The sequence below is a fragment of the Cervus canadensis genome, chromosome 28 (assembly GCF_019320065.1).
Source record: "Cervus canadensis isolate Bull #8, Minnesota chromosome 28, ASM1932006v1, whole genome shotgun sequence".
In the NCBI taxonomy this organism is placed as follows: domain Eukaryota; kingdom Metazoa; phylum Chordata; class Mammalia; order Artiodactyla; family Cervidae; genus Cervus; species Cervus canadensis.
Genome location: NC_057413.1, coordinates 35,506,979 through 35,526,454, shown reverse-complemented (window position 1 = coordinate 35,526,454; position 19,476 = coordinate 35,506,979). Strand labels below are relative to the sequence as shown.

Here is a 19,476-nt window from a genome sequence, read left to right as displayed (position 1 = left end):
TAGAATAGAATGGATATATGGCATATATATATTATACGCAATATAATGCACAAGGCATTATCATTATATTGTATGTAAACCAACAAAAAAGTGTCCATATATATTACATTATATATCTGTGAGTCTATTCTTTGTACATATGTGATCTGTATGATATTCACGTATATAAACAAATCTATTGGCATTTATTTTTAAACGTTCGTGGCTGCAAGGGTAATCAACCCATCTATCAAACACACAGCTGTATACTGAGTATTAACTGTAAGGTGTACTTAAGAGAAAACACGTGACATGAGTATTCTGCATAACATCATCTAATCAAGAAATATGATGATAGTGATACTAATGAGGGGAGTGGAATCCAGGTGGAGCCCCATTCCTTCTGGGGAGATGCATCCACTGGGGATCATGACCCTCTCCAGAGTCTGGGCCTCCTGTGACTGCCCACAGGCTTCTCCAGGGCCGGCCTCCTACGGCACTGAGGTGCCCTGTTTCACCCCGTTATTCATGAGGTTCCCCAACCAGCAGCTTCCCGTCCTCGCCAGAAGGTTTGTCTTCACACTGCTATCCAGCCCCTGGTAAAAGCTTCTCTGAGAGAAATTATACTCAGGAAAGACAGTCTAGAGGAAAACGGTCTTTCTCTGCAAATATTTTAATTTCCATCATTCACTGAGCAGCATCACCAGGACAGTCACACACATGGACTTTTATTTTCAAAGTGGCCACTAAGGAGTGCATTTGAGTCAGTGCTAATGAGGTGGATGAACCCAGAGTCTATCATACAGAGTGAAGTAAGTCAGAAAGAATGTCGCATATTAAGGCATACACATGGACTCTAGAAAGATGGTGCTGACGAGCCTATCTGCAGGTCAGCAGTGAAGAGGCAGACCTGGAGAACAGACCTGCAGGTGCAGGGGGTTTGCAGGAAGAGAGCGGGATGAACAGAGAGAGAGGCGTGGAGACGTATACACGATCACATGTAAACCGCAGCCAGTGGGAATTTGCCCTGTGACTCAGAGAACTCAACTTGGGGCTCTGTGACAACCTCGAGGAACAGGATGGAGTGGGAGGCGGAAGGGAGGTTTCAGAGGGAGCGGACATGTGTATACCTATGGCTGATTCACACTGATGATTGGCAGAAACCAACACAATATTGTAAAGCAACTATCCTTCAATAATTTTTTAAAAAGTGGCTACTAAAGTTAGTCATGCAAATTCTTTATGAAGTGGTTGAGAAAACGGTTCAGCACATCATGAATGAATTCCAGTGCAATATCTCTATTTTTGAAGTTTTTTCTGAAGGTGGTCTCAAAATTCTTTTGGAAAAGAGCAAAATAAGAAAAAATTCAACTTTAAAAATGAAAAAAGGAAGGAAGGTCTAATCAATCTAACATGCTATGCACAGCCCCTGGGCAGTCCATGCAGTGATTTCCTCATTTTGTTCTACATTATTTGATAACTTCATCCTGTTTTACAGAATGGAGGTGATAATGGTAAGGTCGGCTACTATAGAATCTCATGGAGAAGAACCATGTCACCCACGTTCTGGCTTCAACATCCCAGTGGAAATGTTTGAAAAAGCAGCTCTTACTATGAGTATTAAGGGACTCTCACTAAAGTGAGGAACCTCTGCTGAGAGCTCTTGAGTGGCCTGGACTCTAAGTGGCTGTCACCTGTGCAGTGCAAGCCGCTCAGTCATGTCCGAATCTGTGCAACTGACCCCATGGACTATACAGTCCATGGAATATTCCAGGCCAGAACACTGGAGTGGGTAACCTTTCCCTTCTCCAGGGGGTCTTCCCAACCCAGGAATTGAACCCAGGTCTCCCGCATTGCAGGCAGATTCTTTACCAGCTGAGCCCAAGGGAAGCCCAAGAACACTGGAATGGGTAGCCTATCCCTTCTCCAGTGGATCTTTCCAACCCAAGAATTTAACTGGGTTATCCTGCATTGCAGGTGGATTCTTTACCAACTGAGCTATCAGGGAAGCCCCACCTGTGTAGCATCAAGACCGAACACCTTTGCTGAGAAGTTGTCAGATGAGCCTTCTTAAGACTACTCCATGACGGACAAGAGAACAGCCAGAGGACGCCTGCTGGGTAGGTGTGTGCATGGAGAAAAGGCTTGACAGGAGAGGTCTTTTGCTTTATATTTAACAAAATGATTCTTGGCAACCATCCTCAGAGCCCACTCATGCTGGAGATACTTGATGTGACTTCAAGGTAACTACCACTTATTTATAACATGGCTCTGGGGGCCATTTCTCACTCCTGGCTAGAATGAACAAAAATATGTTCCCCAGGACAGTGAAGTGGATGCTATGAAGTTGCAGAAGAATGCTACAAATATTCTGAACAATTTAGTTTGAACAATTTGAAGATTTGGCTACAAAGTTTGAAATCCTCTTTCTCCATACAAATCTTATATTTGTTTTGAGAACTGAAAGATTATGCCAAAAAGGAAAATTAACTCAGTTTTAAAATTTTCCATTCAGTAAGGATTCTTTTCGACCTATTTGATGTTATGCTGAAAAACAGCCACTCAAATATCACCTCAGAGTAGAAGAGAAGCATGAAATATTTTTTTTTGAAATATTTTATCTTAAAAATCATTCAGTGGCTAGGCATGAGGATTTCTGCCAAAAATAACCTTTCTACTAAAATTAATTATACATAGTTTGTAAGTCTTTCTCCCACTGAACAATTTAGATAGAATTCCATAAAGTTTCCATTTTGCACTAAAGTGTCCTCTAAAGCTCTTCTAAGCAAATACTTAAAAGATCCTTTCCAATGCCAATACATTTAAAGAGTAAACAATAAGACTAATAAGCATGTTACTTCAAACGATGATGTAATATACCAAGTTAAATTTTATACACGTGCACTCAGTGACTTGGAATAGTAGTAGTTTTGGAGTACATCTTATACAGATCTGGGAGAGCAACTAAGGTTCACAAGATCATAAATAACAAGAATTCTAGACTTTCTTCCAACAGTCTTGAATCTTCTCACTCAAACCCTTGCAAAATTTTAACCTAATCAACATTTCTGTGACTGCAGAAACGAGGGCTTCATGATGCCTTTTTATATGTCTAAAATAAGATTTATTTGTAGATAGAAAAATACTCTCTAATTTGCTCATGTAAACTTATGGGAGCAGAGAAGCTCAAAAGATTTCTATGTACAAAAGGTTAAAAAAAAGAAGGGGGACAACTGGTGTTTAAACTTCAGCAGTTTTTTCCCTTTCATAGTTTCAGGACAACATTGACACATTTGTTAAAGCGTCTATTTTCTCCAAGCTCAACAGCCTTGTCTGTGTGAGGCTGCTTCCACATATTTCTTCTGCTTACCTTCAGATGGCTCCAACCACTATGAAGTATAAAACTAAGTCAAATTAGGGAACACTGAAAGCAATTCAACCTGATCAACTGAAAGGACTTCGAAAGCTCATTTCCCTGACACTTGAAGAGGGGTTTCATGTTGCACTCAGCGCACACTGCACGTAGCGGCATGGTGTGGAGCGTGCACGCTCAGTCGTGTCCTGACACTTTAAGAGAGGGCTTCACGTTGCACTCAGCGTACACTGCACATAGTGGCATGGTGTAGAGCGTGTGTGCTCAGTCGTGTCCTGACACTTTAAGAGAGGGTTTCACGTTGCACTCAGCGTACACTGCACGTAGCGGCATGGTGTAGAGCGTGCGCGCTCAGTCGTGTCCTGACACCTTAAGAGAGGGTTTCACGTTGCACTCAGCGCACACTGCACGTAGCGGCATGGTGTAGAGCGTGCACGCTCAGTCATGTCCGACTCTTTGTGACCTCATTCATGGACTATACCCCGGCAGGCTCCTCAGTCCATGGGATTTTCCAGGCAAGAGCACTGGAGCAGGTTGCCATTTCTCACTTCAGGGGTCTTCCTGACCCAAGGATCGCACCTGCGTCTCCTGTGTCCCCGGCCCCGGCAGGCGGACTCTGCGTCACTGCGCCGCCACTCCTGAGCTAAGAGCTGTGACGACAGCACGATGACACATACAGGGCGTCTGCCCGCATGAGCCTCCCGCCGCAGACCTGCACGGCCGGGTGGAACTCGGAGGCGAGCAGGCCGTGCCAACCGGACCCCGCACGGCGGATACTTCCCCGCCTCGGCAGGCGTCTGAACCAGAAGCCCCCGACAGCTGCGGCTCCCTCCCCGGGGCCCCCAGCGCCCTCCCCGGGGCCCCCAGCTCCCTCCCCGGGGCCCCCAGCTCCCTCCCCGGGGCCCCCAGCTCCCTCCCCGGGGCCCCCAGCGCCCTCCCCGGGGCCCCCAGCTCCCTCCCCGGGGCCCCCAGCGCCCTCCCCGGGGCCCCCAGCTCCCTCCCCGGGGCCCCCAGCGCCCTCCCCGGGGCCCCCAGCGCCCTCCCCGGCCCTGGGCTCACCCGGTGCTCCTCCTGCTGCTGCCGAAGGGTCTCGTACTCCAGGGCGGGCGCGGGCAGCTGGGCGATGACCCTCTGCGTGTCCGTCAGCCACGGCCAGAGCTCCTCGTACGTCTCCCAGAACTGGCTCACCAGGGACTGAGCCCGCTCTAGCTGCAGGTACCTCTCTGAGTTTACCTGGCAGATGGCGTCGTAGTTCTTCAGCACCGTGTCCAGTTTTTTCTAGAAAATCAGATGACAAAATGTGTTTATCCAGTCTGGCAGAGCAAGGAACACATACATACACTCCAGAGTGCTTCTTCAGCACTATTTACTGGGAACAGAGTAAGCACTCAATGAATAAACGCATGGTAAATGACTGATCAACAGGGGCTAGTTAGTGTCTATGTAGAGAAGTTCATCTTAAAGAAAGGCCCTCCTATGTTGTTGCATAAGGCAAGAAGTCCCTCCTTTTCAAGGCTGAAAATGCTGAATGCAAATGCTGTGTTTTTACTACAATAAAAAAAAAAATTCATGTATAAAATAGCAAAAATGTGTTAAACGTCTTAAAAGTACACCAACTGGAGATGAGGGTAATAAACAAGTGTATGTTCTTATACTCATGAATTTCTATGCAGTCATCAAAAATCAGGGGGCTTAATAACATGGAGGACTTCTCAAAAAATATTAGGTAATGAGCTGCCCCCACATAAATAAAAAGCCTCCAGTTTGTATTACTAAGATATTGAGCTTCCCAAACACAATTAAGCAAAATTCTCCAGTTATTCTTCCAGGTCTTCTGGAAGAAGACAGAAAGGTCTGGCAACATGGACGCTGAGTCCATGCTCAGTCAAGTCTGACTCTTGTGACCCCCGGCTTCGCTGTCCATGGGGTGTGCCAGACAAGAATACTGGAGTGGGTTGCCGTTTCGTCCCCCAGGGGACCTATCTGACCCAAGGATCAAACCCAAGTCGCAGGTGGATTCTTTAACACTGAGCTACCTGGAAAGTCTAACACGGACACTACTTTCTGTTAAAATACAAGGACTGTCTTTCACAAATGAAATTCTAGAAGGAACTCCTAGTCAGGAAAATTAATTACATAGACTGAGAAGCAAAGTAGAACATTATGCTGTACACTGATTTGATGGGGTGGTCACAGTGATCTTGATTATGGTATAAATTCACTGTAATCCAACAGCAAAAGACAGAGCACAACAATAACCTAAGAAACCACAGAATAACAGAGAGATTCTTTCATGATCATCTATATTTTTCACATCAGATTCTTTGCAAAAATAATAAAGATTATATTAAAAGCAAGTGCCACTGTGGAGTATTTAAATAAAAGAGAAAAAATATCAACACACACTGTGCATTCATTCTATTACTTACCTATGGTATACCTTAAAAGCAATGCACCATCTTTTCAACGAGATCTTAGGCATAGACATTTGTATAACATACATCTTTTTCTGCCATAGGCTATTTTCCTATGAGAAGAATTAACTTCTTTATGCTGCTCAGAGGTCTGAATATAAATTGAACTAAACATTTTTATCTGAGGCTGCTTTCCCACCAACGTAAAGATCGTTAAAACGACACAAACTGAAAGCCTCCTTAATGACCCCACTCCTTCCTTTCTGTGTGGATTACTGAAGCTTTGCACAGAATGGGTTTAAGCTACAGAGAACTATGTATTTCAGGTTTTGTTTCGACTCCAGAGGACCCAGTGTTCCTGAAGCCTATAAACAACAGTTGACATATAGAATAACAATTTACTCTGATAATAGCAATGATAATACAGCAAACATTAATTGGATGCTTAATGGGTCCCAGTTACTCAAGGATTCAAACCTTAATAGCTTTTCTGTCTATTAAAAAAGATTATCCCCAGGGTGATTCCCTTAAGGAGTATTCTTTTCACTGTTATTCTGTAAGCCTGAAAAATGCTTTATTTAAAACTAATGATTTGGCTGTTTAAACAGCAGCTGTGGATAAAGGAAAAGAGCTTTGCTCCGAGTGAACGCTGTCTGCTCATGGGTCTCACAGTGGTCACGTGTATGAGATCGTACCTTCATAGGCTGCTTTTCCTCTTCGCTGCACGTGCTCATGATTTTATGTCCAGATTTAACAAGCTCATCAATAATGTCCTTGTGTCGCAAAATCTCCATGGTGAATGTCTGTATTTACCAAAATAAAGATTTGTTTTTAAAGACAGCGCATGATTAAAACAAAAACAATTAGGCAAAGCAGTTAAAATGACTAAGTTACACTCAATCATGCAAGTGCATTTCCTTGGAGCACGCTGACAAACCATGTAGATGTGACTGGAAATGTGTGTCTTCACCTTTTGAACCTGCAGCTGAGCGGAGGTCTGGTCTTGCTCAAGCCTGATGTCACCCAGAGACGTCAATTTCTTCTCTGTTTCATTAATCCAGGCTAACTCAGCATCGGCCGCTTGGTCAAACTAAACAAAAGATAAATAATCAGGTCAGCAAGTTCCTGTAACTGGTGCCAGAGAAATATCTACCTACATGTCTTTCAAATATCCTTATCATATAAATGGAAAATCTGGGCCTGTCTCCTCATGGCAACCTGAATAATCCATGAGAGTGACTCATGTTATAAAGAGAAAGGAGGACTTTCCACAGAGAAATTAAATACAACCTCTTAAAATGTGCTGAATCCATAACATGGTAATGATTTGAGGATAGCTCACACTGCTGCCTTCTCCCTGGTGGTGATATAAGGATTTTCTTTACAATACTATACAAATTAAGCAGCTATGAAAGTGGCTAGACACCATCTTTACATCACTTCATTCTTCATTTTATCACTTTAATGTGATACGCAGGTAACATTCTGCTATCAAAGTCTGCAATTCCTAGCAAAAAGAATGACATAGTCCCATTTATTTACTGCTTGTGGAAAATATCTTTCTATGTATGCAGAGTATACCCCAAATGTCTCATGCATCATATTTTGCCTCTCATTTAATAACAGCAGAATACATTTTCAAAAGCCTTTTTAAATATTTTAAGAGATTTTTCTTTTCCTGATCACAAGAATAATTTATGGTCGAAATCGGCAAAGTACAGAGAAATACACAGAAGAAAATTAAAAGCTGAAGTTAATACGATTGTTATTTTAGTGAATTTTCTTTCAGAAGTTAAAACTGAGAAAGTGCTGGGATAATACCGTATAAACAGTCTCTTTCTTTTTCATTTATGGTGAACCTTTCCCGTGTCAAAAGTGTGACTTTTAAAATACCATCATTGTATCCCAGCATCCTTGGATATTTTCACTTAGGTTCTCTGTATTTGTCTGACGTTACACAAACAACGCTGTAATGGATATCCTTGTAAATAAATGTAAATAAATTTCCGTTGGCATCTCTAAGGAGTCCCTTAGAGTTGATTCCTAGAAGGTGACTTCCAAATCAGAGTGTGAACACATTCTATACCTTGTACCAGATACACCCCATGCCTTCCAGTTATCATAAACGAATACAGCAGGCAAGCGATACCAGTCAACACAGTGCAGACTATAGATGGGAATTAACACCACCTCGGCAGAAAGAGTCAAAGGGGAAGGACACTGTGATTTTCAGTCCAGTACCACCAGAACCTCCAATTTTTCAAGTGTCAGTAGGTATGTCATGTCCCGACTCTGTGACCCCGTGGATTGCTGCCAGGCTCCCCTGTCCATAGAATTCTCCAGGCCAGAATACTGGAGTGGGTTGCCATTTCCTTCTCCAGGGGATCTTCCCAGGGATCGAACCCGGGTCTGCATTGCAGGCAAATTCTTTACCATCTGATTCACCAGGGAAGCCCCTAATGTTTCAAGAGCACCTGGAAATCCAGTTTGGGGTTGGGGGATAACAAGTGGAGGGGGGCAAGGGTCGAGGTAAGACACTAAACTGCATGCTCTTAAGACACAAGGCAACACTGCAGATTCACAGGAGGGTGGGGAAGACACACTTTTCACCCAAGGACTGATGCATCTCAGAGCCCGGGCATCATACACAACACACACGAGGCGGATCTGGGAGAGAGAGGAAAGCAGAACTGGTATAAATCCTGAACCCGAGGAACACCAGGGGGGCGAGTCCCCTGGGTTTTCTTTTGCTCCCATACCCTGGACGGGATGCTGGAGAAACTGTCCCCCAGAAGTACCCAGAGGCCAGACAAGGCCCCCCAGGAAAGCCTCTCTCTAGTCAAAGGTGCAGGAAAGGGGAAGTCTTGTAAGACAGAAAGCGTCTAGACAATAAGCGTCCTGCTCTAACCAAATACCCAGAGAACAAAGCCCTGGGCTCCCTACCCTCCTGCCAACGAGGGCTGAATGGGGAGCCCAGTGGTCTCCACCCTCCTGGGCTTGGCCCGACACCCCTGCCAGGGTGAGGTCAGCCCAGCAGGAAGCAGGTCCTCTCACTTCCCAGGCGAGCACAGACCTCTGCCCCGGGTCAGTGGGGAGTGCTGGGCAGAGCGGTGGGGAGCCTGGACCTGCAGCCCCTGAAGTCTCGGGGGGCTCTCCTCCTCTCCTCGGGGGGTGTCGGGGGAGGCCTGTCACAGTCAGGATCTGCACAACATTCAGTGGAGAGGCGGCCCCTTGACCACAGTGCCGGGGAGCTCCCAGCCCCACCGAGCAGTGAGGGGCGCCCCCAGCTTAGGGGTCAGACAAGTTCCCCGGGGTCCACGGACTTCTCCTTTCTCTGGGCGGCACCCCCGCTGTCTCAGCCAGAGTGGTGCTGGGGATTGCCCACCCAAGGAGAAGGCCGATTTGAGGCCCAAGACGCAGGGCACCAGGAACCGTGAGGAACCGAGACAGAACTAAAGAAGATCACGAGCAGAGGCTGGCCCCCAGGTGACCTCAGAATGATCTGACAGACCTGACAGCAGCCGTGATAAAGACACACTGGGGCGATCTCAAGTGCAGTGGAAATGAGGAGAAAAATCAGAAGGCCTCGGCAACAAAAGGTAAAATCTGTAAAAGACACAGAATACACCGAGAAGAACCAAATGGACATTTTAGAACTTAGAAATATGACAACTACAGTAAAAGCTCAGAGGATGAGACCACGGAACAGGGCAGAGGAAAAAGTCATTGAAATGGAAGACAGAATGACAGAAATTACCCAACCCGAACGACAGAGAAAAGACTGGAAAAAACTAACAGAGCCCAGGGCCTGAGGAAGAACTGTAATAAAAGATCCAAAATTCAAGTCACTGTGGAGAGGAGACAGGGTGATACCTTGTGGCTGAAAGGTACTCAAACATTCTTAAAACAATAAAATTATAGAAATGGAGGCCAGGTTTGTGGCTAGGATTGAGGAGGAGGCAGAGACAGGAGGGGCAAATGCAGCTATAATGGGGCGGCGCGAGGGTCTGTGATGGACACGTCCTGCGTCCTGATGGAGACGTTCTGTGTCAACTTCCTGCTGTGACATTGGACCGTAATTTTGCAAGATGGTCTCCCACTGGGGAGACTGAAGAAGCTTTACAAGGCGGACTCTATATTACATCTGACAACGGCACGGGAGTCTACAATGATCTTAAAACAAGTTAATTAAAAAAACAAAGAACCTCTGTGTGGGTAACCTCTCATCGGCAAGTCCTGTGCGCATTTTCTCTTTTCGAGCTATGCTGCCAAGTTGTCCTGGATGTACTGATTCCTGTTCCCACAAGCAGAGTCTGGCCTTCCCCTCGTCAACACGGAGCATATAATTACCTGCCAGTATAACCTGGTGCAAATGAGATAGTATCGAATGAGTCACTGTGATGGCTCCAATCTCACAAGTAAAAAGTCACCAATTATACAGGTGAAAAGCCTTAATAATATTATTACTGAATTGTTATTTATCAAGATTTTTTTTCTACCTATCATGGACCCGCTTGTTTTCACCTTTGCCAGGTCATGAATGAGTAAATAAATACTGAAGCTATTTGAAAGTTAATTTCTCTTAGTCAACAAGTTTAGATAGAAAAAAATTTAGATATATTATTAAAATATGGGACCAAACCAGAAAATACATTTGCTCATTGAAAGAAAAGCTATGACAAACCTAGACAGTGTATTAAAAATCTGAGACATTACTTTGCTGACAAAGGTCCAAATAGTCAACACAATGGTTTTTCCAGTAGTCATGTACAGATGTGAGAGCTGGACCATAAAGAAGGCTGAGTGCTGAAGAATTGATGCTTTATAATTGTGATGCTGGAGAAGACTCTTGAGAGTCCATTGGTCTACAAGGAGATCAAACCAGTCAATCCTAAAAGAAATCAGTCCTGAATATTCATTGGAAGGACTGATGCTGAAGCTACTCTGGCCATTTGATGTGAAGAGCTGACTCACTGGAAAAGACCCTGATACTGGGAAAGATTGAATGCAGGAGGAGAAGGGGAGGACAGAGGATGAGATGGTTGGATGGCATCACCGACTCAATGGACATGAGTTTGAGCAAGTTCCAGGAGATGGTGAAGGACAGGGAGGCCTGGTATGCTGCAGTCCACGGGGTCACAGAGTCAGACATGCTTTAGCGACTAAACAACAACAATATTTTTTGACATTTACCTTTAAAAATTGACAGCATAAGGATATCAAAGGGAAGACGTGGTTTAACAGACCTTTACTTAACAATCTCTAGAAATGTTGCCTGAACAAAATCTGAACCTAAACCAACATCTAACCGAAAAGGATGCAAAGCCAGGCTGCTCTGAGACCCTCTGGTGTGTGGGTAGCAGTCACGCCATCACGTGGGAGGCTGAGACACATGGCCCATGGATGCCCTGCCGAGGGTCACACGTCTGACAGGATCACTGACAGGCCGAGTTGTCCCAGACAGAAATACGCAGACTTGAGCACTTGGAGTGGGCCAGCTCCCCCACTAGGGCAACCACAGTTAAGTCCCCTCCACAGCGACCTTCGAGGGGCGAACTTTCAGATGTGCAAATGCGTACCTGGTTCCAACAAGGAACCAGAACGTGAGGCATGAGAGGAACTGCAGCTTGCCCTCCGTCTCCGGCTGGGACGATCCTTCAGCTCCACCATTGCCCACCTCCTCTCCCTCCTCTAGGGAGTAACTCTTCTTGCCTCTTCACTGGATGCCAGCCCCTGGATGCCAGCTACTGTACTGTGCTACTATACTTTTCTGGAGAAGGAAATGGCAACCCACTCCAGTGTTCCTGCCTGGAGAATCCCATGGGCAGAAGAGCCTGGGGGCTACAGTCCCTGGGGTTGCAAGAATTGGACATGACATAGTGACTAAATCACCACCACCACTATACGTTTCAAAGCACTGTACTGTAAGATCAAAAACATTTCCTTTGTGTGTGTGTGTGTGTGTGTTTAGGTATTATTTGTGTGAAAAGTATTATAAACCTACGACAGTACAGTACTACACTGCCAATTCGGTACGTAGGCTAACTTTGTTGGACTTACAAATTGGACTGAAGAAAGTGCTCTTGGAATGGAACTCGTTTGTATGTGGGTTGTTTGTATGCAGGGGACTTACTGTACTTCTAAAATGACTCTGCACATTTAATATACTCAAGCAGAAGCCTTTTTCCTTTCTAAGTTTCCCATAACATCATGCACTGTTTTTTGAAGCCGCCTTGTGATCTTCATGTAGTGGTATTGGTTGTGTTCTGCTCACTAATTCATCACTTTTGCTGCTAAGGGGACATGCCAGAACAATGTGGACTCCAGAAGGAATCCTGATAAGGCATCTGAAAAATTCTATCTGAATTCATCTGGTTCAATAATTGTTAGGACAAGACTTAGTTTCAACTGGAACTACTCATTAGCAATTGTAGATCAATGTGAAGAGGAAAAAAAAGTTTCATCAACTCAGCAGCTTCAGATGTGGAAAAAGAAATCATCACGCGACAAGTGGAAGAGTCTGGATCATTGGCTTTGAAACTGCACATGATGAAACTCCTGGGCACAGCTCTACTGTGTGGTGCACTTGGCACATAGCTGAGAAAAAATAGTTCAGGCCTTTCCACCTGAGTGCCAATGCTGCAAAATAAATGAAATTTAGTTTTTTCTTCTACCACTCCTTGAAAAAATAAAGTGATGCCCCAACCCTTTTGCTTGTGTTCAGGCTATTTTTAGTATTTATATGACAGTCCTAATAAAGAAAGTCAGACTGTTAGTGTTAATATTAGTTTAATACTAAGTCTCCCTTTCCTAAGGAAAAAAAAAAAAAGCATCCAATGAAAAACAGTATGATGATACTCAAGTTGCCAAAATGGAAAGCTGAAACTCAAACACTGTTTTTTTAACCAAGGCAAATATTTGCTCTGCTAAAAGAAAACAAGACTTCAAGCAGAAATGTCCCTTCTGTCTTTTGAATTTTTTTTATTAAGTTAGAAAATATTTATTATCCAACAACAAAAGGGATAGCTGCAGGGTCTACATGAAGCAATTTATAGTCAGGCAAGGCATTTTATTTAGATCTGGGACTCTTTCAAATAACTACTTAATGTGAGAATTCCTTAACAGACCATAAATGTGGCTTATTTTACTTGTTGAGTAACATAGACAGAAAGCTCCCTACACAAAATTTTTATAAAATTGCTTACTGCCCATGTAAGTAGCAAAAAAAAAAAAAGACTTCAAATGAATTGTAGAGAACGTTAGCATCCTAAACTACATTCTTGAAACAGTCTGATAGGCATCATCTGTGGAGTCAGTCCAACCATCAACCCCAACTACACTAATTCCTAGTTGAACTAGTATTTTAGAAACTTCCTACGAGTTGGTAAAAGACATTTTAATTGGTTAATCTCTAAATGTTCCCGAAAAACACTCTGTAAAACAGTTAACGACCAAGATTCTACTGAACACACTGTTCTAAGTGCTTGAACATGCAAGACTCCCTCCTTTTATCCTGACAGCAACTAAATCCAGTGGGTACCACCACTAACCTCATCTGCAGCTGAGAAGGCCAAGGCAGAGAGAGGCTGACTGACTCGCCAGAGGTTTCCCGGCTTGTAGATGCGGGTCTGAGATTTGAACCCCGTGGTCTGACCCGAGCCCGCGCCACAGTCCCCCTGGTATGGCCCTCTGCCTGGGTACCGTCTCGACTTAAGAACTCAAATTATTCATGGGGTTTCACCAAAATCGGCTCAAATACCACAACAGTCATTAAGCGGTGAGTTTTAACTTACTATTTAAATGTCTCTCCCATCTCTGACAAATTGTTTTTGGATCTCTCCAGAAAGCTTCACTTGAGCGGAAGCAGAGGTTTAAGAAAGACTTCAGTGATAAGCAGATCTAAACCTTCAGGACACCTTCTTACTCCGAGAGGGTGTTAGCGCTTTCTTTCCATTAGCATTTCCTTTCATTCTCCTTCACATTATTCATACCCCAGCCCATATTTTCCTACCCCAACACCTGGAAGGTCTAAACAAATCTCACTTCCGTGGGGGAGGCTTCCTTCTAGTTCTTTAAAAGAAATTAACAGGTGTTATTTTTCTCCCAGGCGGATCCCTAATGACCCAGTGAGCTGTTTATTTTAATTGCACCCATATGCCTTTATACTGGGGGGCTCATGATGGCCCAATAAAACAAGCCAGGCAATCAGAACTGCCAGAGAGTGCCTGGGATACCCAGACCCTGTGAGATACACACCTCAGCACGTCTTGATAACTGTACATTTATACGCAGCTAGTGAAGTGAAGTGAACACAAACATCCCGGGGTTTAAATAATCACAGCGACCTGAACTCAGGCGGTAAAGTCTACATCTTCGAAGCAAAAGTGCATTTCCCCATTTCCACGTGGCTCATTTAATTCAATGAGCAGAAAGAGAAAGAAAGCAACAAAGATACGTTGCTTTGTGTGTGTTTAACATGCTGAAATACCTACAGTTTCTAACTCAGATAATGGCAGGCCTTGTGAGAAGGAGGCAGCTGTTTTGCTTTTATATAAAGACCATTATTACTACTTAAGAAGCTGCCTTAGTCTACTCAGATTTTTCCTAAAACTTATGAATGGGCCCAACTGAAAAAATCCTCTTCAGAATATTGATGCTTGCAAATTTGCTAAGTCAGATTCAGGAGCTTATTAACCGGCCACAACAAACGGACACCATGCTCATTGCATTCACCCATAATTGAGGCTGTTCTATTACTTCCAAAATAATAATAAACATCACTCAAATTTATGTAAGGCTCTTGGCCCTATGTTCTCAAAACTCAATGACAGATCTTTTCAAAGTTGCTATGTAATATAACAGAATTAACATGAAAAACCTAACCATATAACATCAGACGTATTTTGAGTGTACTGGGTGGATATGCAGTACGTGCTAATGAGAAGGTATCTGGACGCACTTTTCCCACTTCTCTTTAGACTTCAGCCCTTTGCCATCTTTCCCTGGCGTCTTCCACACAGATGAATATAACCTGAGACGGTGACCTGACCGTTCACAACTTCCCTAAAGCTAAGGAGTTCCAAAGTGTAGCTTATAACAGTATCAAGGAGGCAGGTCTGTATATAGACAATCTTAATGTCAAAAGACTAAAACATCTTATGAGAAATTTGCTTGGAAAACAGCCCCTTCGGTTATTTTCAGTCTAGCTGAACTTAGGTTATTTGGGGACACAGCATTAAATTTATAAATGTAAAATTTACCAAGCCATTTTCAAGGCCCATACCCTCACGCTGGCACTCGTGGGTGGGGTGTCGGGGGAGGGACCCAGGAGGGAGCAGCTGTTAATAAAACAAGTTGTATGTGACTAAAGGTGTACAGAGAAAGACGGATGCGGCCAGATCTTGTCCTTGGTTCAGATGGAGAAGAAACAAAGTGGGAGATGATTTGTTTATACAACATAAAATAGCATTTACAAAATATGTGGCTCATGTCCAAGTGGAATTTTTTTCTTTTTGCACCATTCCTTTTGTATTTCATGGAAGTATTATCACTGGATAAACAGAAAACAAGCATTTTACTATCAAACTGTATTCTGGTCCTAATTCCAAACATTTACAATTGGGCAAGGTTATAAAATAATTTCAAAGATATATTACATCTTTTCTAAACTTAGAAATAATGAGTTCAGAAGCTATTCTTTTGAATACAAAAGTAAATCTGTCAAACCAGAAAGACAGGCATGGATGTGTTCTTAAACTTGCCCACAGTGAGAGATTTCTTAATCCTTTCAGCGTGGATGCCCATGGCTCACAGCCCTTTCTGGAAATATCCTCATATTTCTACTTTGTAGTGATAATAGTGCTTTCCTTCAGATTATGAAGGGAGGTTAGAAAAAACCAGATCACCGTTTAGGACTTTTCCTCTCCACCTGATCTGCAAAGAGGCTCCAGGGTGGAGTAGAATGCGACCGGAACTAAGTCCTGATCACAACTCCACTACACACCAGAGGCAGGACCCCAGGGAGGTCACTTCCCACACACCAGCTCTGAACAGTGCATCTCAGCCTTACTGGAAAGGTATTTCTCTTCTAATTTCTCTCTCTTTTTTTTAACTGGCTTAAGTGCATTTTTAAGGCTGAGGGCCAAAGAATTGATACTTTCTAATTGTGGTGCTGGAGAAGACCCTTGAGGGTCCCTTGGACAAGCAAGGCTATCAAACCAGTCAACCCTTAAGGAAATCAACCCTGAATATTCACTGGAAGGACTGATGCTGAAGCTGAAGCTCCAATACTCTGGCCACATGATGTGAAGAGCTGACTCACTGGAAGAAGACCCTGATGGCTGGGAAAAATTGAAAACAAAAGGAGAAGGGGGCAAAAGAGGATGAGATGGTTGCATGGTATCACTGACTCAATAGACACGAATCTGAGAAAACTCATAGTCAAGGACAGGGGAGCGTGGCACGCTGCAGTCAATGGGGTCATGGAGAGGTGGGACACGACTTAGCAACTGGACAACAAAAAAGTGCGTTTTATTGGTTTTCTTTACTACTGGAGGTATTTCACTGGACAGATTTGCAGGCACTTCAAAGGAATGCACATATACAGATAATAAATACACATGAACCACCAGGAGATATTAACAGGCCAATGGCACTGATATCAGCTACAATCTAGCAGCAGTGAGATGCTTTATCCAAACACTCTCCCTCTCTCTCACAAGCAAGGCTTGAAGGATTCAGACCACAGGGTTTGCATGATCTTGCTTCCATGAATTTTTCCTGCATTCTTTCACAAAGTCCTGAAACTTTCAATAAGGAATGACTTTATCCAGTAAAAAAACCCATTAATTGTTATTTTCCTACAGAATATATGTTTTGGATCTAGAAAACACAAACCAACTTGTGGAAAACCTTGAACAGAACTGGACTCCAGTTTAATGATCTTGGCACTCAGCAGAGCTTACAAACTAACACAGCACTCAGCCTGTCACCTGTGCTTGAAAGCAGCTCTTTGCTCCTTTCCTGTTTGCCCATTAATATTTCCCTCTATCCTTAAAAGAACCTAATGAGACGAATGAGATCACTAAGCAATTCAAACTGACTCCTGACTTATGCCCTCCTGAACACACATCATGCCTTGCCTAACCTGCTGGTTCTTTTCTTAGATTAGAAGTAAGAAGCAAGCAGTTAAAAATGACTAGCCCTCTATCCCACTAGCCCCCTAAGCAATCCTGCCAAAGATCACAGCAAGATAACGTCTGAAGAGAGAGCCAGCCACCTGCACTCAATGGAGACAGAGGCAGAAGCCACCCTCCTGCCTCCATGATTCAGAGATTCGTCCTCCTTCTCTCCTTTAGAAACCGTCCTGGCTGAGCAGAATCTTTGGAATTGGTCTCTGGACACGAGTCTCCCTTTCCCCTAGACAGCCCACTCTTATAGTTAAAGCACCTTTCCTCTCTCCTGACATTTGCCTCTCGAATTACTGGCTTATGAGAGGCAAGCAGCCAAACCTTAGTTTGGTTACACCCTCACTACCATCGTCCTTCACTGAACGAGCCAACCACGATCAGCTTCTCAAGAGAGCCCTACTCCCGAGGGACAGAATATTTGTCTTGCTATTTAGAGAAGTCTTCAGTGCCAACTCGGAAAGGTCGTTAGAAATTTTGGTGAAAAAATAATCTGACTCTTTTCAAATAGTTGAATAACCTCACAAGTAAACATGCTTATTTTCCTATGATAATGAGGCATACAAATTCCTCCCAAGTTTGAAAACACAGCCATGCAAATGCATTCCTCATGCATGAAGGTCTCCCTAGCAAAAAATATCTCAGGCGAGCCTTTTGCTAATACTGTATTCTGGCAGCTCTGGGGATTCCAGAGCACGGCACTCAAATGAGGGGCGAGGGGCCACGCTTCAGAACCAGACAAACTGCGCTTTTCCAGCGGCCTGAGAGAACGCATTCTGGATGCTCTTGCATAGTCTGCTTGGGTAGTGTGTCTTGCTTTTGGCCTGGATGAGTAAGGCTGAGTCACCCACCTTCCCGAGCCCCACTCTACAGTACACAGCAAAACCGCACTAACCCCATCAGAGAAAGCCTGCAACAAAAGGCTGATGACTTAATGTAAATATCCAGAGATCTCAATACAAGTTAATCCAAACAAGTCTCACAGACTTCTGGATCCAAGACCCCCCTGGTTGCCCACAGTCTTCTGACCGAGCTGTGGCTAAGGGGTGGAGCCTATGAAACTCTCTGGAACCAGAGACTCTGTGTGAGCTGCAGACAGGTCAGAAACGATCATTTTTTCCCCTTTCAGTCATCTCCAGAAAAAAAAAAAAAGACATCACCAACACAATGGTTTCCTTTTTAGAAAGAATTCAGTCTTTCGTTGCCATGTATGTCAAGGAACGTTAATAGTGACTTACATGATAACTCAAAAAAAAAAAAAATACTTATGTGCACACAGATGTGACCTAGCCAGGGACTGAAATCAACATGAGCAGCCTGCACACGTGGAGACAAAAGGCCCTCTGTGTGGGGAGCGGGGGAGCGGGGCTGCTCCTTCTGCTGGCCGACGGGGGGCGAGGCCGGAGACCAGAGGGCAGACGGCTGCCCACGACGCAGACCCGGGCCCCACCCAGCGCACAGACGCCCGCGCGAGCCCGCTGACCCTTCTCAGCCCCTCCTGTCGCTCTGAGTGTGACCGGTGGGAGGAAAGGCCACTGGGAGGACAGGCTCCGGGAGGCAAGCGCCTGCCTACCTGCTGGGCCCGCAGGAGCGCCGCGTCGATGGCCTCCACCCGCTGCGCCACGGCGTCGCTCACCAGGCGGAAGCGGTCGTTGTCCTCGGCCACTGTCCGCTCCAGCCCTTCCCTCGCCCTCCAGGGCACCAGCTCCAGGAGCGCGGCGCTCACCTCGTTCAGCGAGTCCAGCAGGGCTTTGTGGCTCTTAGCTTCCTTCTGCAGCTCCTGGGAACACAAGCCGGGAGACACAGGCCTGGGGGACACGCCACGGCTGGACGCGCTTCCCCCTCCAAGTGCCCTCGGGGCCACAGCCCTTCACAGGCACCACGCAGCGTGGGCCCCTTGGCCGCAGTCACGTTCTATACACCACAGGTACTTCACACAGGGGAAACCGTTCCCTACAAAGCTCAGGACAACCCCCTTGTCAACATGGCACGATTTGAGCTTTGAAACGTAATACCAGTGTTTAAAAATTGGGAACCCAAACCCAGCAGGTTAATATGGATTATTCTTTGCTTGCTGGTAACCTCAAAGTAATCAGGACCCAGAACAGATAACTGACGAGAACCTCCCGTGTAGCTGCTCAGTGAGCCCCACTCAGGGCTGTGGTGACCTCAGCCTCAAAGGGAAGGAAATCCAAAAAAGGCAGATACATGCATCCGTACAGCGGCCTCACTGTGTGATACAACAGAAAGGAACACAGCACTGCAAAGCAAGTATGCTCTAACAAAAACTAATGTAAAAAAAGTAATCAGGCACCAGAAAACTAAAAGGAAAGTCGGGACCAGAGTGGGGTGACCCTCAAAAAGAGGACGCACTGGCTTTAAATCACCCCTGCTGAATCATCACAGGCTCAGTGAACCTAGCCTCCCTAACTCCCCGCACCCACGTGTGGTCATTCCTCAGGGATGATGAAAACGGAGGCTGGCCCCTCTGAGAAAGACACTCAGCATGGGAGAATACCAATTT

The 19,476-nt window shown here is 44.8% G+C and overlaps 1 protein-coding gene across 18 annotated transcripts in view; it reads right to left on the bottom strand.

The window, feature by feature from the left end:
* Window positions 1–19,476, bottom strand: part of DST (dystonin) — a 511,627-nt gene that overhangs the window by 52,260 nt on the left and 439,891 nt on the right. For all 18 annotated transcript variants that reach the window (XM_043450645.1, XM_043450644.1, XM_043450646.1 and 15 more), the window contains 4 exons: window positions 18,526–18,732; window positions 6,737–6,856; window positions 6,462–6,569; window positions 4,412–4,630 (listed from right to left, as the gene is read on the bottom strand). In XM_043450645.1, coding sequence (XP_043306580.1) covers window positions 4,412–4,630; window positions 6,462–6,569; window positions 6,737–6,856; window positions 18,526–18,732 — 654 coding nt within the window. The remainder of the gene's footprint in view (window positions 1–4,411; window positions 4,631–6,461; window positions 6,570–6,736; window positions 6,857–18,525; window positions 18,733–19,476) is intronic.